We start from the raw sequence: 22,019 nt of genomic DNA, 5'->3' as shown, positions 1-22,019 counted from the left end.
AAATGAGCTATTTCAATCATGTCTGGCCACAAACAAATTCTAAAAAGGTCTGATAGAGCATGCATTCGAAGAACTTTATCGAGTTCCATGTTCACCGTCTGACGGTACTCATTTCAGAGGACGTCGTAATCTGTGGCAGGATCATTGATTTGTAAATGACCAGAAGTCCTGTCGTACTATTAGATAAGGATGATGTCCGCGGCGTCTTGGAGGCCTGCATATGACAACTCGACTGGCCGACAGTGATTCCTTGGTCGCAAAGACGCTCATACGACAATACTGACTGACGTTCCGCACCGAGCTGAACTTGTCCTAGCTCCTCTACAGCGCCTCTAGGGCCAGGTAGTGTGGAGCTCAGTTGCCGCCCAGTCACTGTCTGTTCGAAGATTGGTATTTCTTGCAACTTTCCAGGATACCGAGACAGCAAGTTTATGGCAAAATCAAATAATTCCTAAATGAATTAACAAAGCCTTAAAATAAATGTTAGTTTTATAGCTTCCTTGTAGCAAAGATGTTGATGGAGATGATCGATCTGCGTGTTCGGCGAGACTATCCCCTTGTTTCATTCTAGCACTAACCTCACTCTAAACATTATCTTGCGCGTTCTGACAAATGCACCCTTGAAAACCGACAACCGACGAAGACGAGTATAATGTGTATATCCTCATGAACAGTAGGCCCCGCACGAATTTCGTTGTACACTGCAACCCACTGTGCACAGATCCCGTTATACCGCTCATCGTTACACCGTACAACCCTCCCCTACCCCGACCATCAAATTCCGGACGAGCACAGTTGAGAGCGTATGCATAAAGAGGACAGGACACTCTACCCACAATTTTCTAATCTGGACATGTGTTAAACTGAACAGGGGATGGTAGTCTATGATACAGGCCCTGATACAAATATATCCAATACAGTCCATGCAAGTCTATATTGTTTGGCAAGTCTAGATTACTACAGTATCTGAAACGGAAGAGATTCTCTGGGCTCCTTTGTTGTTTTTCTGTAAGATATGTTCATCTCGGGGGCGATGTTAATCTAAGGAGATGGGTACAATCCGGGTTTGCCAGGGTGTACTATACACAATTCAGCATGTCCTGTCTCCCTGTCTAATATTCTTTCACCACAGACGGAAAAAATGTGAAATGACATAGAATCGGATATACAAATCAAGTTTATGTTCAAGTAGATCAGTGGGAATTCGTCATAATGGAATCATTGCCGGATGCCTGTTCAACCTTGTATGTAGACTTCAATAGAAAGAACGAGAGGGTACACCGAAAGACAAATGAACTGATTTCAAAGTTCGTCATGGTCAAGTTATTTGTTCAATGAGAGAAAGAATACAGTCATTTTATCATTGACTTATATATTTCTGTTCATAAAATGTAACTAGGAACAGACACATGGAACAGAAGTGAATCGAGGACTCCAGTCAATTAAATTCTTTATAATAATGCAGTTCTTCACGGTAACAATGTTTCGAATGAATCATGGCCCTCTTGTGTGGTACCTTGTTACAGAAGCAGGGTAGACATCAGGAGCCACAATCAACAGACGGGACACATCCCAGATGTACTCAGCTATGGGAGTCCATTTTTATGCACTCAGAGAGTCGGGAACAGATATGTGGAACAGGTGTATTTGCGCGCTCTCTCCACAGAACCAGAAATAAACTTAGTTTTTAGCGACTTTGAAATGGTTTACATACAAATGCACTTTAGGCAACAAACACAGAACCATAAAACAGGGAACGAGCACGATACAATTTTGTAATGGGTGGTGATTACATAGTGTCCGTCACCAGAAGCCGGTGTACATATATACAGGTGTATCAGTCGACTGTCTGGTAATGGATTAGGTGCATCAGTCTACCGTCTACTGCTGGATCAGGTGCATCAGTCTACTGTCTAGTACTGGACTAGGTGCATATCAGCTAAGTCTGTTCTCGGAGCTATCTTAGCTGTAAGTTTACGCAGAGACCATATGGTCCCTGGTTTACGACAAAACCTAACAGAGGGTCGAGTTTACGACAGACAAGACGGCGGACATCTAATAGAATGTTGAGGAAGACGATTCGGCAGTATGGGTCTACTGTATGAACCATGAATGCAAGACAAGTTCCTTCCTAAAAAAGTTTGTTTTCTGTATAGGGTTTCTTTTATTTAAACCGGAATTTTAGAATCGTGGTGTTGAAGAAATGAAGCCGCTTTAGACAGCTGACCTCTGACATCTGACGTCTGACGTCAAACTGGCCTTCGAACCCACGCTTCCTCAAATGACTCGACCTGCAACATTGGCGCCCTCAGACCTTGACGCAGAGAGGCGTCATATCGGAGTAAAGGATCTGCTTTTAATGAGATTGCAATTATAAAATGCATTATCATTATATCATTATATCTTTTCTCAATGTGTTGCTCAATGCATGCAATCTATCTCTTCCGAGCTGTGACCATACTGATATAATGCACTCATCAACTCGCGAGCTTTCTTCAAGAATTGTTTAGCCCTTTTATGTTTCATATGCTCAGAAAACATGTACAAGTAGCTTTATCCTATCATAATGGTATCTGTCTGTCTGTCTGTCTGTCTATCAAATTTCGAATTTTCATCTGGGGAATTCCCTGAATCGCTGACGTCATCAGAAAACAGCAGTCTATTTGACCTATATCACAAAGGAACTCACTCACTGTATCGGATAAGGTTTATGATGAAAGGAAGATAACGGTGTGATATATTTAAGGCAGCTTCAAAAATAGTTCTTGGCATTCGTAATGTTTTTCGTAAGTCGCTAAGAGTTGTCTTCGTTAAGACAGATTCGTGACTAGACCGCTGTGTATATTAGGCATTAATCTACCGTCTAGTGTCAGTCCAGGGGTATCAGTCTACCGCCCACTAATGGAGCAGATAAGATAACTTCCTGGTAGAAAGAGCATGCTAAATCATACCTCAGTAAAGTTGACTATTGGAAAGTTGAAGTCACCCCTCTTGTCATACAGTCTTGTTTTGTCGCTCTGAATCCATATGCATAGATCTAGATATCCCTTTTTCACACTTTACATCACATAAATCAAGATAAAGAATCTATTATGAAAACAGAAGAAGACCAGTGTCCAGAAGAAGTGTCAATAGCAAGAATGAACCTTCGGTGATTCCCAGGTTATCGCAACTACAGGATTTGTGCGTGGGTCTTTGAAGATATTTTGTAAATGCGTCAGTAGCTGCTCTTCTAGACTAACATCTAGCCTCTGAAATGAACATATCTTACAGAAATAAACAGCTGTTAAATTATCTTAATAAAAATATAATAAAAAGGAGCCCAGAGACTGTTCTGATACTGCAGTAATCTAGACTTGCCAAACATTATAGACCTCCATGGGTTGTATTGGATATATTTGTATCAGGGTCTATATGACAGACTACTGCTCTTCCTGCGGAAGCAAGTCGGCCTAATCACAATGTGATGGGTGTTTTACCTGTTCTCGAACCCTCCCCACACCTGAGTGTCTAGACGGGCGGATGATGGGGGATGGATGCCCAGCCACTGATGTAGACTGGGCGCAGGATGCTCAGTTACGGGGCAACAGCGAGTATGCATTTCTGTACTGGCAAGACTCGATGGCATGACTACTTAGCATGACACAGAGATATTCACGCTAAGACTGTACATCATGCTCAGAATCTATGTCATGCTCAATCGCTGTGTCATACTTAAACTCCCCAACGCGATCGTCATGTAAACGGGTAAACACCAAATACGTTTTGGACCATGGCGCCTTTATCATCAGCAAAGGCGTCATTGAAGAAAATCTCTTGAAATAACAATTAAATAGTTGATAACAATGAATGAATGAATGAATGAAATAAATAATGGATGGATGGATGGATGGAAGGATGAATGAATGAATGAATGAATGAATGAATGAATGAATGAATGAATGAATGAATGAATGAATGAATGAATGAATGAATGAATGAATGAATCAGAAACATATAGAAACATGTACTCTAGATCTTTTCTTGATCAGGGCTTTGTAAGCTCATAAAAGGCCCATGTTAAAGTGTTCAAGTTTATCCAAACCATCAGCGTGAAACACAGAGGGAACGTACTTCCCTTGCATCACAGCTGAGCATAGTTTGGGCTTCTTGAATAGTTTTCAATTACACTCTGACCTTTGTCTAACTATGGAGAGATCAGTTAGAATGGGCTTTTTCAAACTGTTAGATATTGCGAATTGTTTTGTCATTTTCAATAACAAAATAGTTTAGCCTTGCATGAAGGTCAATAAATAAGATTGAAGGAACAGCGAGGGTAATCTATTCTTAATTTATGTGCACTCTTAATGACAGAAACTTGAAATGTGAAGATCTTTTTAAAAAAAATTACGTTCCTGACACTTCAGAGGGCATTACAAATACTGATGTTGTTGTTCTGGCGTCTTTGAGGGACTCTGTCACAGACAGGGTCGTCGTTCTATACCATCAACTATCCCTGTATCAATCATTTGTTTGTTTGTTTGTTGTTTAACGCCGCACTCAGCAATATTCCAGCTATATGAAGGAGGTCTGTAAATAATCGGGTCTGGACCAAACATTCCAGTGATTGACAGCATGAGTATCGATCCACGGAATTGGGATCGATGACATGTATCAACCAAGTCAACGAGCCTGACAACCCGATCCCGTTAGTCGCCTTTTACGACAAGCATAGTCGCCTTTTACGGCAAGTATGGGTTGCTGAAGACCTGTTCTACCCCGGAATCTTCACGGGTCCTGTATCAATAAACGCAGATTGGATATATGGATGGACGGATGACAAATGGAAGGACCGACGGACGGACGGACGGGCGGATGGATGGATGGGTGGATGATGGCTGGTTGGCTGGTAGATGCATGGCTGGAGGGTTGGACGGATGATGGATTGATGATGGATGGATGGATGATGGATGGATGAATGAATGGATGATTGATGGATGATGGATGGATGGATGGATGATGGATGATGGATGAATGATGGATTGATGATGGATAGATGGATGATGGATGGATGATGGATGAATGAATGGATGATGAGTGAATGGATGGATGGATGGATGGATGATGGATGGATGATGGATGAATGAATGGATGATGGGTGGATGGATGGATGGATGCACCCGATCAAAACATACACGCGCCATGTTCTCAGTGGAGGCGGTTTATGTTACAACTCTTCCCGTATCCTGAATCTGGCAACCAGAAACACCAGATAACACTGAACACAGCCCAACAGGTGATGGCGGGGAACTATCTTTCTGGGATGAAACACGCTGAAAACTGCATCCGTATCGGATTGTAACCAGGTGATCAAAACTCAATGATGATTTTTATCGCTTGCACGATGGATATTTCTAGAAACGCGCACTCTACAATTTGTGTCATTACTGTAAGTGATACTCCTTATCGGCGGAATTGCTTGTTTTCACTTTATAAGTATCAGCACACATGCAGCTATGTTCATCAAGTAAACATCGCGTTACTTCATGGTTCTATTTCAAGTGACGAGGACAACACTCATGTGTTTACCAGCGTCGCTCTCTCTACGCGTTGAGTTTGGAAATGGAATTGAACTGAAGTGACACCGTTGATACGGTCCTTGACTAACACGTCATTTCAACAATTAGGCACCAGGGATCTGAGTACACTAACGTATTTAACGTACAAGCCAATATTCACAGAACCTCAGCACCGTAGTAGCATTGTGTTAATAACCATACTTAAAACGATTTTCAATACTACTGTAATTAACTGACGAAACAACCTCGACCGAGAAGGATTGCGTGTGTCTATCTGTTTGTATTTAACGAGAACTACCAAATCATGCGTACCTTTCAAGAATAGAATGCCATGTTGAATATAACACATATACCCATATTATTAATAAAATATTAATTTGGATGTTTGTAAATATTTAATTGTTAATTCCACAGAATATATTTTACGTCCCCGTGACACCTTGAATTCAGTTCGAATCCGGCTGGCCGTCACCTTGCTCTGTCATCAATGCCATGACAAGAAGCATGTTTTGTCACTGTCAAGTGGTGTTATAACAATTGAATGACAACATAACAAGTATAAAACCACGAGAGCCTGTCTGATGATGTGACATAACGTATGCTGGGAGGGCGGCTCTCTCCCTCCCAACATGTTCAACTGGAGGAAGCGAGCACTCCCTTCATAGTCTTCATAGAGCACTGGCTGTAGCATCGATCGGCGTCGGAGGCCGTACCAGCGGAGTTCGCCTGGGTAGACTCTCGCTCAGTTGGCCAACTCCCACTTGGTCGACAGTCCTTGCAGTCACAGGGATGCTACCACACCGACGGACCAGGGCTTGGAGGTTCTGCCTCCCCCACGTGGCCCCGCTCCTATTGTGTGTCAACCTGACAATTGGAATACTACCTGTGGACGCCAAAAACATCATCAAGATTGGCTACGTTACTGGGTCCGAACCCCCGCAGAAACCGCTAGTACTGTACAAACGACCCGGCCATTTAATTTCGGGAGCTTTAACTTATGCCATTGAGGAAGTGAACAACGACTCGTCAATTCTTCCTAACTATACCCTGGATTATGTTATCGCCGAGACACATGGAGAGGAACAACAGAGTATCAAGGAAACTGTGTTATTACGGGAGAGGAATATCTCTGTGTATCTGGGCCCACAGGAAACATGTGTCCACGAGGGCAGAATAGCGGCGGCATTCAATTTACCGATGATATCTTACGTGAGTATTTATTACTTCATTTTCCAGGGTTAGTACAGGAGATACACAGACTAGTCGGGCTCACATCACGCCCTTTCGCGTCTTTGTACCGGATACAGGCTAGTTTGTGTATGTTGTGTCTGTTACAGGAATATGAACCATGAGCCTTGTCGTGTTTGACTTTTTCTGGGATATAATACATGACCATACATGAGCCTTGTCGTGTTTGATTTTTTCTTGGATATAATACATGAACATACATGAGGCTAGTCTTGTTTGACTTTTTCTGGGATATAATACATGAACATACATGAGCCTTGTCGTGTTTGATTTTTTCTTGGATATAATACATGAACATACATGAGGCTAGTCTTGTTTGACTTTTTCTGGGATATAATACATGAACATACATGAGCCTTGTCGTGTTTGACTTTTTCTGGGATATAATACATGAACATACATGAGGCTAGTCTTGTTTGACTTTGTCTGGGATATGAAACAAGAGCCTAAAAGAGGCTAGTCTTGTTTGACTTTGTCTTGGATATAATACATGAACATACATGAGGCTAGTCTTGTTTGACTTTGTCTGGGATATGAAACAAGAGCCTACAGGAGGCTAGTCTTGTTTGACTTTGTCTGGGATATCAAACAAGAAACTACATGAGGTTAGTCGTGTTTGTCTGGGATATAATACATGGATATACGGAAGGCTAGTCGTGTTTGACTTTGTCTAGGGTATAATACATGGACATTCACAAGGCTAGTCGGGTTTGACGTTGTCTGGGGTAGAAAACATGGACATATATAAGGCTAGTCATGTTTGACTTTGACTGGGGTATAAATACATGGACATACTTGAGGCTAGTCGTGTTTGACTTTGTGTGTGGTATAATACATGGACATACAGAAGGCTAGTCTTGTTTTACTTTGTGTGGGGTATAATACATGGACAAACTTGAGGCTAGTCGTGTTTGAGTTTGTGTGTGGTATAATACATGGACATACAGAAGGCTAATCGTGTTTGAGTTTGTCTGGGGTATAATACATGGACATACAGATGGTAGTCGTGTTTGACTTTGTCTGGGATATTAAACATGGGCCTACATGAGGCTAGTCATGATGGCGTGTATGTTGTTTGTATTTTAGTAACATACACTCTGATTAAATATATTATTTGACGCACACGTTTTATCTCTATTCCATATGACATACTGGAGCGTCAACTTCGTCCATAAAACTGCCTATCAGAAGAATACTTGCACTCTTAAATTATTATGCCTACGATCGGCAGTAAACTAGCTCTCAAAATGTATGCTACGTCTTCAAACATGACGGCATTATACTGACTGTTAACATTACATCTTTTAACATGGCCGCATTGAATTGTCTCTGACTTGATATACCGTCTGCATACAAGACTTAACTCAACTTACTTTCTGCAGACACGTCTTTAGGAAGCTGGCTCTAACTTTAATTCCAGTATCTATCATTGCGCCAGTTAAACATTACCCCGCCATTATTCCAGTTAAACATTACCCCGCCATTGTTCCAGTTAAACATTACCCCGCCATTGTTCCAGTTAAACATTACCCCGCCATTGTTCCAGATAAACATTGCCCCGTCATTGTTCCAGTTAAACATTGCCCCGCCATTGTTCCAGTTAAACATTGCCCCGCCATTATTCCAGTTAAACATTACCCCGCCATTGTTCCAGTTAAACATTACCCCGCCATTGTTCCAGTTAAACATTGCCCCGTCATTGTTCCAGTTAAACATTGCCCCGCCATTGTTCCAGTTAAACATTGCCCCGCCATTATTCCAGTTAAACTTATAAATGCCACCAGCTGAGGATAATATGGAAATCCCGACTGGAGAGAAAGTTCAGTCAAATTAAGCGTACTGTGTCCTACTATCACAGCCACTAATAGTTGTGTAGAACAAATTGTGACCGGCAGCCTTCTGCAGCCACAGCGACAGAGACATGCTTGACATTTCCACGTGGCCATATTTACCACGATTACCTCTATATAAAACTCCTACTTATTTCAAGTTGAATATTAAACTATTTAACATGTTGTTGCTCCTGAGACAAGAGGAGTCATTCAACCCTGTGAATACATTCATCACGCCAATCCCGTGTAGCAAGATGTGGATGCTGGACTGATTGTGAAATGATAATCAGATGCCAATATACTATTGTCCAAACAACAAACAAATCTGACATTGTCAATGTTACAATCGATCCTGTCCTTGTGTGTTTATATGGTCACTTAGGCCAGGCCAGCTGTGACATCTCCAAACACGACACTTCCATAGCAAACCTTACAATCCCTCACAGAGTAAAACGACCAACTGTCGGTGCACCTCGGGGCTTGTCTTCAGTGGAATCATCTCATGTGATAAACCACATTAGCATTGTGCGTTTTGACGTCTGCCAATAAATCATTAGAACTGTAAATAACGTTGTCAAGGTAAAATACAGTTGACTTGAAATGATTTGTTTCGATTTGCGAATCCATCTAATAGCCTTAGTCTTGATGACAAGCTGTGTACATTGTATCAGTTGTACATCGCGACTGCTGTATGGTGGGGACACTCAATAAGTGGCTTCTTTCCTATCTGATCGTGTAGAGGGCTCTCAAAAGCACTTCTTCACATACACAGAGTCTCCAGTCTTTTGTCCGACTGGAAGAATGAGTTCTACCCTGGATGTTGAATGAAATGTACTGTATGTCTGTTCTGGCTGTTGTGTGCGATCTGCTTCAGGTCTGCCTGTTGAATGAGATGTACTTTATGTCTGTTTGTTTGTTTGTTGTTTAACGCCGCACTCAGCAATAGTCCAGCTATATGACGGCGGTCTGTAAATAATCGAGTCTTGACCAGACAATCCAGTGACTGACATCATGAGCATCGATCCATGCAATTGGGATACGATGCATCAACCAGTCGGCCTGACAACCCGATCCCGTTAGTAGTTCCGCCCTGGTTGAGTGAGATGTACTTTAAGTCTGTCCTGGTTGAATGGGATGTGCTTCAGGCCTGTCCTGGTTGAATGAGATGTACTTCAGGCCTGTCCTGGTTCAATGATATGTTCTTCAGGCCAGTCCTGGTTGTATGAGATGTACTTCAGGTCTGTCCTGAAGAATAAGATGCACTTGAGGTCTGTCCTGGTTGAATGATATGTTCTTCAGGTCTGTCTTGGTTCAATGAGATGTACTTCAGGTCTGTCCTGAAGAATAAGATGCACTTGAGGTCTGTCCTGGTTGAATGATATGTACTTCAGGTCTGTCCTGTTGAATGTGATGTACTTCAGGTCTGTCCTGAAGAACAAGATGCAATTGAGGTCTGTCCTGGTTGAATGAGATGTACTTCAGGTCTGTCCTGGTTGAATGAGATGTACTTTAGGTATGTCCTGGTTGAATGAGATGTACTTCAGGTCTGTCCTGAAGAATATGATGCACTTGAGGTCTGTCCTGGTTTAATGAGATGTATTTCAGTCTGTCCTGGTTGAATGATATGTACTTCAGGTCTGTCCAGTTGAATGAGATTTACTTCAGGTCTGTCCTGAAGAATAAGATGCAATTGAGGTCTGTCCTGGTTGAATGAGATGTACTTCAGGTCTGTCCTGGTTGAATGAGATGTACTTCTGGCCTGTCCTGGTTGAATGAGATGTACTTCAGGTCTGTCCTGGTTGAATGAGATGTACTTAAGGTATATCCTGGTTGAATGAGATGTACTTCAGGCCTGTCCTGGTTGAATGAGATGTACTTCAGGCCTGTCCTGGTTGAATGAGATGTACTTCAGGCCTGTTCTGGTTGAATGAGATGTACTTCAGGTCTGTCCTGAAGAATAAGATGCACTTGAGGTCTGTCCTGGTTGAATGATATGTTCTTCAGGTCTGTCTTGGTTCAATAAGATGTACTTCAGGTCTGTCCTGAAGAATAAGATGCACTTGAGGTCTGTCCTGGTTGAATGAGATGTACTTCAGGTCTGTCCTTGTTGAATGAGATGTACTTCAGGTCTGTCCTGTTTGAATGAGATGTACTTTAGGTATATCCTGTTTGAATGAGATGTACTTCAGGCCTGTCCTGGTTGAATGGGATGTACTTCAGGTCTGTCCTGGTTGAATGAGATGTACTTCAGGCCTGTCCTGGTTGAATGAGATGTACTTCAGGCCTGTCCTGGTTGAATGGGATGTACTTCAGGTCTGTCCTGGTTGAATGAGATGTACTTCAGGCCTGTCCTGGTTGAATGAGATGTACTTCAGGCCTGTCCTGGTTGAGTGAGATGTACTTTAGGTATATCCTGGTTGAATGAGATGTACTTCAGGCCTGTCCTGGTTGAATGAGATGTACTTCAGGTCTGTCCTGGTTGAATGAGATGTACTTCTGGCCTGTCCTGGTTGAATGAGATGTAATTCAGGCCTGTCCTGGTTGAGTGAGATGTACTTTATGTATATCCTGGTTGAATGAGATTTACTTCTTGCCTGTCCTGGTTGAATGAGATGCAATTGAGGTCTGTCCTGGTTGAATGAGATGTACTTTAGGTATATCCTGGTTGAATGAGATGTACATCAGGCCTGTCCTGGTTGAATGAGATGTACTTCAGGCCTGTCCTGGTTGAATGAGATGTACTTCAGGCCTGTCCTGGTTGAATGAGATGTATTTCAGGTCTGTCCTGGTTGATTGAGATTTACTTTATGTCTGCTCGGGTTGTTGAATGGTGTAACGAATACTGTGCTCTGCTTTTTGAGTGTCGTCACATGCTCACAGTGATAATCTACGTTTGTCCCGTGTATCGGTATTTCTCATCAAAACCTTTTCTAATTACGCATATATAGGAGTAAACAAAACAAAACGTGTTATCTTTCCAGGGCTAAAAAAATAAATATGTATGAACTATTTCACTCTTCTTATCACACGGTCCGCCAACGTGGTCTAGTGGTAGAGCGTCCGCCCGGAGAGCGGAAGGTCCGGGGTTTGATCCGTGTCATTCCAAACAACATTAAACGATGGTTCTTTTTGTTACCCTGTCTGGCGCTCGGCATTAAGGGGCTTAAACATAGACTGGCCGGCTCGTAGTCAGTTTACTGTGTCTGAGTGGGGTATTCATGTTAAACTGCGACATAGTATCTCAGTGGGCTAGCTCTAAAAATCGGCATTACTCCGGACTGGTACAAGCAGCCACATAAACACGGGCATACACACGTGCATACACGTTGCTATATAAGTGCAATAATCTTGGACGCGACGTTAAACCCCATTTCACCTCTCCTCTGAGATCCGCCCATATCATCCATTTAAGTGCGCGAACATGTACTGTTCAATTGTAAATGTAGATTAACTGAGATTAAGTTAAAGAGCAAATTCTCATTGTTTAATGACTGACAGCCGTCCCCTGGAGAAAATGTAGCGTTAAACCACTGGATGACGCCAAAGAGGTTATTTAATGAAAGGAAATTACAATATTTTTTATTTCTTCTCTCTTTCAATTATTAATATGTGCATGATGCGCGAATGCGGTGTTGACGCCATCTGCTAGTGTGTGGTGGGTGTTTGGGATAGACAATGCGGTGTTGACGCCATCTGCTAGTATGTGGTTGGAGTTTGGGAGAGATAATGCGGAGTTGACGCCATCTGCTAGTCTGTGGTTGGTGTTTGGGAGAGTCAATGCGGAGTTGACGCCATCTGCTAGTCTGTGGTTGGTGTTTGGGAGAGTCAATGCGGTGTTGACGCCATCTGCTAGTCTGTGGTTGGTGTTTGGGAGAGTCAATGCGGTGTTGACGCCATCTGCTAGTGTGTGGTGGGTGTTTGGGAGAGTCAATGCGGTGTTGACGCCATCTGCTAGTGAGTGGTGGGTGTTTGGGAGAGTCAATGCGGTGTTGACGCCATCTGCTAGTGAGTGGTGGGTGTTTGGGATAGTCAATGCGGTGTTGACGCCATCTGCTAGTGAGTGGTGGGTGTTTGGGAGAGACAATGCGGTGTTGACGCCATCTGCTAGTATGTGGTTGGAGTTTGGGAGAGACAATGCGGAGTTGACGCCATCTGCTAGTCTGTGGTTGGTGTTTGGGAGAGACAATGCGGTGTTGACGCCATCTGCTAGTGTGTGGTGGGTGTTTGGGAGAGACAATGCGGTGTTGGCGCCATCTGCTGCTGTGTGACGGGTGTTTGGGAGAGACAATGCGGTGTTGACGCCATCTGCTAGTGTGTGGTGGGTGTTTGGGAGAGACAATGCGGTGTTGACGCCATCTGCTAGTGTGTGGTGGGTGTTTGGGAGAGACAATGCGGTGTTGACGCCATCTGCTAGTGTGTGATGGGTGTTTGGGAGAGACAATATCGGTGTTGACGCCATCTGCTAGTGAGTGGTGGGTGTTTTGGAGAGACAATGCGGTGTTGACGCCATCTGCTAGTATGTGGTTGGAGTTTGGGACAGACAATGCGGTGTTGACGCCATCTGCTAGTGTGTGGTGGGTGTTTGGGAGAGACAATGCGGTGTTGACGCCATCTGCTAGTGAGTGGTGGGTGTTTGGGAGAGACAATGCGGTGTTGACGCCATCTGCTAGTATGTGGTTGGAGTTTGGGATAGTCAATGCGGTGTTGACGCCATCTGCTAGTGAGTGGTTGGTGTTTGGGAGAGACAATGCGGTGTTGACGCCATCTGCTAGTGTGTGGTGGGTGTTTGGGAGAGACAATGCGGTGTTGACGCCATCTGCTAGTGAGTGGTGGGTGTTTGGGAGAGACAATGCGGTGTTGACGCCATCTGCTAGTATGTGGTTGGAGTTTGGGAGAGACAATGCGGAGTTGACGCCATCTGCTAGTCTGTGGTTGGTGTTTGGGAGAGACAATGCGGTGTTGACGCCATCTGCTAGTGTGTGGTGGGTGTTTGGGAGAGACAATGCGGTGTTGGCGCCATCTGCTGCTGTGTGACGTGTGTTTGGGAGAGACAATGCGGTGTTGACGCCATCTGCTAGTGTGTGGTGGGTGTTTGGGAGAGACAATGCGGTGTTGACGCCATCTGCTAGTGTGTGGTGGGTGTTTGGGAGAGACAATGCGGTGTTGACGCCATCTGCTAGTGTGTGATGGGTGTTTGGGAGAGACAATATCGGTGTTGACGCCATCTGCTAGTGAGTGGTGGGTGTTTTGGAGAGACAATGCGGTGTTGACGCCATCTGCTAGTATGTGGTTGGAGTTTGGGACAGACAATGCGGTGTTGACGCCATCTGCTACTGTGTGGTGGGTGTTTGGGAGAGACAATGCGGTGTTAACGCCATCTGCTAGTGTGTGGTGGGTGTTTGGGAGAGACAATGCGGTGTTGGCGCCATCTGCTACTGTGTGATGGGTGTTTGGGAGAGACAATGCGGTGTTGACGCCATCTGCTAGTATGTGGTTGGTGTTTGGGACAGACAATGCGGTGTTGGCGCCATCTGCTAGTGTGTGGTGGGTGTTTGGGACAGACAATGCGGTGTTGACGCCATCTGCTACTGTGTGGTGGGTGTTTGGGAGAGACAATGCGGTGTTACCGCCATCTGCTAGTCTGTGGTTGGTGTTTGGGAGAGACAATGCGGTGTTGGCGCCATCTGCTAGTGTGTGGTGGGTGTTTGGGAGAGACAATGCGGTGTTGACGCCATCTGCTACTGTGTGGTGTGTGTTTGGGAGAGACAATGCGGTGTTGACGCCATCTGCTAGAATGTGGTGGGTGTTTGGGAGAGACAATGCGGTGTTGATGCCATCTGCTAGTGTGTGGTGGGTGTTTGGGAGAGACAATGCAAAATGACACGATACATGTAGCGCAGCTGATGGATGTCACACTGAACATGCACTTCATGGATGACAGATGTCACATTGTACATGTAGCTGACAGATGTCACATTGTGCATATAGCTGACAAATGTCACATTGCACGTGTAGCTGACAGATGTCACATTGTACATGTAGCTGACAGATGTCACATTGTACATGTAGCTGACAAATGTCACATTGTACATGTAGCTGACAAATGTCACATTGTACATGTAGCTGACAAATGTCACATTGTACATGTAGCTGACAAATGTCACATTGTACATGTTGCTGACAAATGTCACATTGTACATGTAGCTGACATATGTCACATTGTACATGTAGCTGACAAATGTTACATTGTACATGTAGCTGACCGATGTTACATTGTACATGTAGCTGACAGATGTCACATTGTACATGTAGCTGACAGATGTCACATTGTACATGTAGCTGACAGATGTCACATTGTACATGTAGCTGACAGATGTCACATTGTACATATAGCTGACAAATGTCACATTGTGCATGTAGCTGACAAATGTCACATTGTACATGTAGCTGACAGATGTCACATTGTACATGTAGCTGACAGATGTCACATTGTACATGTAGCTGACAAATGTCACATTGTACATGTAGCTGACAAATGTCACATTGTGCCTGTAGCTGACAGATGTCACATTGTACATGTTGCTGACAGATGTCACATTGTACATGTAGCTGACAAATGTCACATTGTACATGTAGCTGACAGATGTCACATTGTGCTTGTAGCTGACAGATGTCACATTGTACATGTAGCTGACAGTGGGGCGGTATTGTTGCCTTATGGTTATAGTGTTTGCTTGTCACACCGAAGACCCGGGTTCGATTCCCCACATGGGTACAATGTGTGACGCCCATTTCTGTTGTTCCCCATCGTGATATTGCTGGAATATTGCTAAAAGCGGCATAAACCAATACTCACGCACTGTAGCTGACAGATGCCACATTGTACATGTAGCTGACAGATGCCACATTGTACATGTAGCTGACAGATGTCACATTGTACATGTAGCTGACAGATGCCACATTGTACATGTAGCTGACAGATGCCACATTGTACATGTAGCAGACAGATGCCACATTGTACATGTAACTGACAGATGCCACATTGTACATGTAGCTGACAGATGCCACATTGTACATGTAGCTGACAGATGCCACATTGTACATGTAGCTGACAGATGCCACATTGTACATGTAGCTGACAGATGCCACATTGTACATGTAGCTGACAGATGCCACATTGTACATGTAGCTGACAGATGCCACATTGTACATGTAGCTGACAGATGCCACATTGTACATGTAGCTGACAGATAAGACACAACGCAAGACACAACACAAGACACAACATAGGACACAACCCAAGACACGTATATTGCTAGTGTGATCCATTCTGCAAACAGTAACGTACGTCAACCCATGCAATCCTTGCCTTTCCTGAAGTCTGTATATATAGAGTTATAAAATCAAATCAGCTGCACGCCGCTTTATGAATGTTCTCTAAACAGCTTGCGTTTAATGAAAGTTTATTTTTTACCGGTCTTTTCACATACAGCCCAACCCAGGTTTCAATTACGCCTAATAATGCAGCCAAATAAATAAAAGCTCTTCCGACCGAATGCACATGGGAAATAGAATGTGGCATCAGTCAGGTCGCTGTTGGGTGCTGTCGGCTGACATGAGAACCTTTGATGAGACAGTTGATAGGTCACCATGCGCAATTAACACAGGCGACAAACTCCGAGCAGCGTCATTCCGGGATCCGCGTTTGTAGCGTCCCAGTACCATGGCATACCTGTGATATTTTCTCTCTTGGAGAGGCCCCGGTACTGTTATATAACTCTGATATAAGCACTTTTATAGCGTCCCAGTACTGTTACAATACTCTGATATATTCACTGTTATAGCGTCCCGGTACTGTTATATACCTCTGAGATATTCACTCTTATAGCGTCCCGGTACTGTTACAATACTCTGATATATTCACTCTTATAGCGTCCCGGTACTGTTACATAACTCTGATATATTCACTGTTATAGCGTCCCGGTACTGTTATATAACTCTGATATATTCACTGTTATAGCGTCCCGGTACTGTTATATAACTCTGAGATATTCACTCTTATAGCGTCCCGGTACTGTTACATAACTCTGATATATTCACTGTTATAGCGTCCCGGTACTGTTACATAAGTCTGATATATTCACTCTTATAGCGTCCTGGTACTGTTACATAACTCTGACATATTACCCACTGCGTCGTCATTGGCTGATGTTACATGCCAGGGGATTGGCTGCAGACAGCCGAGGTGTAAGAAGACACCCATCACGCTACAGGATGATTGAATATTGATGCATCTCTGATAAGTTGGGGTATTCAACATTCATTTCAGATTGCATATTTGTGCAGATAATTTGAAAAATGTCGTCGATTCTGTACTAAAAGAGCAGTTAAGATAATTCGTATCATTAAAATCGTCTGGAACATATCGTTTGCAAAATTGAGGACTGCCAAGCCATCAACCTTGATACCCTGATAACACTATCATCTACAGAGCGCTGTGGGGAGACAGTCACTATATGACTCACATGGATCCCGTGTTACCCAATGTGCATACATCATCTCTTCAATATAGTTTGCCCTGGATACCGCCATGTTTATACTGCCCCATATCTGCACTAGTTAATACCGCCATGTTTATACTGCCCCATATCTGCACTAGTTAATATCGCCATGTTTATACTGCCCCATATCTGCACTAGTTAATACCGCCATGTTTATATCACCGCATAATCATACTGGTTAATATCGCCATGTTTATACCACCGCATAATCACACTGGTTAATACCGCCATGTTTATATCACCGCATAATCATACTGGTTAATATCGCCATGTTTATACCACCGCATAATCACACTGGTTAATATCGCCATGTTTATACCACCGCATAATCACACTGGTTAATATCGCCATGTTTATACCACCGCATAATCACACTGGTTAATATCGCCATGTTTATACCACCGCATAATCACACTGGTTAATATCGCCATGTTTATACCACCGCATAATCACACTGGTTAATATCGCCATGTTTATATCACCGCATAATCACACTGGTTAATTTCGCCATGTTTATATCACCGCATAATCACACTGGTTAATATCGCCATGTTTATACCACCGCATAATCACACTGGTTAATTTCGCCATGTTTATATCACCGCATAATCACACTGGTTAATTTCGCCATGTTTATATCACCGCATAATCACACTGGTTAATATCGCCATGTTTATATCACCGCATAATCACACTGGTTAATATCGCCATGTTTATACCACCGCATAATCACACTGGTTAATTTCGCCATGTTTATATCACCGCATAATCACACTGGTTAATTTCGCCATGTTTATATCACCGCATAATCACACTGGTTAATATCGCCATGTTTATACCACCGCATAATCGCACTGGTTAATTTCGCCATGTTTATATCACCGCATAATCACACTGATTTTAACCGCTACGTTTATATCACCGCATAATCACACTGGTTAATTTCGCCATGTTTATATCACCGCAGCATCACACTGGTTAATATCGCTATGTTTATATCACCGCATAATCACACTGGTTAATATCGCCATGTTTATACCACCGCATAATCACACTGGTTAATTTCGCCATGTTTATACCACCGCATAATCACACTGATTTTAACCGCTTTGTTTATATCACTGCATAATCACACTGGTTATTACCGCCATGTTTATAAAACCGCATAATCACACAGGTTGTTACCGCCAAGTTCATATCACCGCATAACCACACTGTTTTTTACCACTATGTTTATATCACCGCATAACCACACTAGTTATTACCGCCATGTTTATATCACCGCATAATCACACTAGTTATTACCGCCATGTTTATACTGCCTCATCTCCGAACTGGCAAATACTACCATGCGTTCTCCGTGAATGGGCTTTAAAAGTAATTGCAATTGACTTTTATAAGTTCAATATTTGATAAGAATGTAGAGTTCCGCATGAGGTGGGCCGTGTTGAGATGAAGATTGAATGTCGCCCAGCTGTTCGTGTCAAACACGCTGTCGGTAACCGACTCTGTCTGGAATCCTACTGCAGAAATCAGGAGTGACAAATATAGATGCTCTAACCCAACAAAGTCACAGATCACTGGTGAACTCGACTGGAGAATGTCATCGGAGTGTCTCGCTCGTCGTTATGTGGAAACTGACTGGAAGTGGCATCCAACCACGTCAAGTAGCGAACTCTAGGGTCTGATGGGTACGGAAGTGTAGTAGGGTCACGGTGATTTTTTTTGTCTAAGTATCTCCTACGTAGGACTTATTATCTTCTACGTAGGACGTACTATCTCCTACGTAGGACTTAGTATCTCCTACGTAGGACTACTAAGTATGGCCTAGAATCACTTTCTCCTACGTAGGACTTAGTATCTCCTACGTAGGACTTAGTATGGACTAGAATAACTATCTCCTACGTAGGAATAAGTATCTCCTTCGTAGGAGATAGGAAGTCCTACGTAGACGATAATAAGTCCTACGTAGGGGATACTAAGTCCTACGTAGGAGATAGTAATTCTAGGCCATACTAAGTCCTTCGTAGGAGATACTAAGTCCTACGTAGGAGGTAGTAAGTCCTACGTAGGAGATAGTAAGTCCTACGTAGGAGATACTAAGTCCTACGTCGGAGATAGTAAGTCCTACGTAGGAGATAGTAAGTCCTACGTAGGAGATAATAAGTCCTGCGTAGGAGATAATAAGTCCCGCGTAGGAGATAATAAGTCCTACGTAGGAGATAATAAGTCCTGCGTAGGAGATAATAAGTCCTACGTAGGAGATACTTAGACAAAAAAATAATTCCTCGTGGCTCTACTACGCTCCCGTTGGTGGGTGTTCTCGGATATCACATCGTGAAGGAACTGGAACGTCGCGATCAAATGCGGTTGTTACACCAGCTAACTGACCAGTGTTGTAAAGTCAGAGTAATGGTGGAGAGACGCTGATAGGCCGTGGTGCCCTCTCTTCAACTCCTCGTGTGCACAGCACAGCCCACAGGTCACTCACTGTTCGTATACTGTGCCTACATTTAAACTGTGCACAGAGAGTCATTTCCCTCTAATTACGTAGTCCGTTCTTTCATACATGAAATTGTCTGTGTGGATGGTCTGACATGGTTTTCATTTCCTTCATGCAAATACTCTCACATTGTCGCAGTTTTCTTGTAATTATATCATTATCGATGAATATAATGAGCACATACCGAGCAAGCATAGCGTTCACACGTCACCCTTGACAGAACATACGAACGTTGCTCCGTCTTACATGAAAGTATTGTCATTTGTCCCAAGTTAAATAGGGTACATACAACCTGCGATTACCATTGAATAATAACTTCATCCCCAAATACACAACCATTTATTGCATAAAGAACCGACATTATAAGCATCCTTACCGGTCCGGTAATCATAATAATAAAACTATTTGAATACTACTACTAATAATATAATAGTCCTTGCTCATGCAATGTTAAAAAAACAAAAACATATAAGGTAGAAATTGTATGCCATTGCAGCGCTGGCAATGGTGGTTAACTGTGATCCAACGTATCGACCAGTGTGCGGCAGGGAGAGTTCGTTTATTCCACCCACAACCAACAGAGCGCCAGTCCCCAGTTATTGTCCGTCATAAACCACGATTAGGGCATAACTGACGAGTAACGATCTGGAGAGCTTGATAAATACCTTCAGCTAAATTGTTTGTAATATCCAGGTTAGGATTTCTGAACAGGAGTTTCATTTTTCCATATGATAGCTACATAGAGTAAAGATGTTAATAAGATGTTTAATTTTTTTCCTTAAACTCTCATAAAAGGGCACTGCAGACACAAATTATACTATTTGGTTTTGACGGTTTTATTGTAGAAGCAAGATTATTGTATTTTGTAATGAGAAAAAAATGCTTATTTGCAGCATTTTCAGAAACAAATTATTTTAATAATGCATAATCACGTGCGGATTTCCATAAAACCAAACATTTCGAACCACTTTGATATTTGCCATGAGTTCGCAGTGGCTATACTACTGTGGTATCAAATGCATCATTAAACGTCTATTTGTGACTGATTGAGTTCCTGCCCTCGTTCCTGAAATATGTTTAAGAACACGACGTTTTCTCCCCTCTCCGGGGATCCAAACAATACAAAAACCATTACTTAATACTACACGCATTTTCCCTGACACGTGCTGCCAAGTCAGGGGGGCTCCTAACATTAAATAATTATTACGTCGGTACTATTTAGTAATTGAATACTTTGTGTTTAAAAGACGTCTTTAACATTCTCCATACAGAAGATAGTTTGTGTAATTTCTAGTGCGTTGTTGTCCGTGGAAGATCTGAGGTGTCAGTCTCACACTAGGGGCCTCAGTGGAAGATCTCTAGTCTCAGTCTTAGATCAGGGGCCTCAGTCGAAGATCTCTAGTGTCAATCTCAAACCAGGGGCCTCAGTGGAAGATCTCTAGTCTCAGTCTTAGATCAGGGGCCTCAGTGGAAGATCTCTAGTCTCAGTCTCACACCAGGGGCCTCAGTGGAAGATCTCTAGTCTCAGTCTTAGATCAGGGGCCTCAGTGGAAGATCTCTAGTGTCAATCTCACACCAGGGGCCTCAGTGGAAGATCTCTAGTCTCAGTCTTAGATCAGGGGCCTCAGTGGAAGATCTCTAGTGTCAATCTCACACCAGGGGCCTCAGTGGAAGATCTCTAGTCTCAGTCTCACACCAGGGGCCTCAGTGGAAGATCTCTAGTCTCAGTCTTAGATCAGGGGCCTCAGTGGAAGATCTCTAGTGTCAATCTCACACCAGGGGGCCTCAGTGGAAGATCTCTAGTCTCAGTCTCACACCAGGGGCCTCAGTGGAAGATCTCTAGTCTCAGTCTTAGATCAGGGGCCTCAGTGGAAGATCTCTAGTGTCAATCTCACACCAGGGGCCTCAGTGGAAGATCTCTAGTGTCAATCTCACACCAGGGGCCTCAGTGGAAGATCTCTAGTCTCAGTCTTAGATCAGGGGCCTCAGTGGAAGATCTCTAGTGTCAATCTCACACCAGGGGGCCTCAGTGGAAGATCTCTAGTCTCAGTCTCACACCAGGGGCCTCAGTGGAAGATCTCTAGTCTCAGTCTTAGATCAGGGGCCTCAGTGGAAGATCTCTAGTGTCAATCTCACATCAGGGGCCGGGGGCCCTCAGTGAAAGATCTCTAGTGTCAGACTCACATCAGGGGCCGCAGTGGAAGATCTTTAGTCTCAGTCTCACACCAGGGGCCTCGGTGGAAGATCTCTAGTGTCAATTTCACACGAGCGGCCTCAATGGAAGGTCTTTAGTCACAGTCTCACATCAGGGGCTGTA

At 43.4% G+C, this 22,019-nt stretch overlaps 1 protein-coding gene across 3 annotated transcripts in view; it reads left to right on the top strand.

Moving 5' to 3' along the window:
• Positions 1 to 6,192: 6,192 nt before the first annotated feature.
• Positions 6,193 to 22,019, top strand: part of LOC124150448 (speract receptor-like) — a 149,486-nt gene continuing 133,659 nt past the window's right edge. For 2 of the 3 annotated variants that reach the window (XR_007222519.1, XM_048400797.1), the window contains exon 1: positions 6,196 to 6,767. Coding sequence is in view for 2 of the 3 variants with exons in the window: in XM_048400797.1 (XP_048256754.1) it covers positions 6,348 to 6,767 (420 nt within the window). In the remaining variant the exon portion in view is untranslated. Of the gene's footprint in view, positions 6,768 to 22,019 lie in introns of all 3 variants that reach the window. The other variant, XM_048400798.1, reaches the window with a different exon arrangement.

This window comes from Haliotis rufescens, unplaced genomic scaffold (assembly GCF_023055435.1).
Source record: "Haliotis rufescens isolate VD_foot unplaced genomic scaffold, xgHalRufe1.0.p SCAF_20, whole genome shotgun sequence".
Classification (NCBI taxonomy): domain Eukaryota; kingdom Metazoa; phylum Mollusca; class Gastropoda; order Lepetellida; family Haliotidae; genus Haliotis; species Haliotis rufescens.
This window is presented reverse-complemented; position numbering and strand designations above follow the sequence as displayed.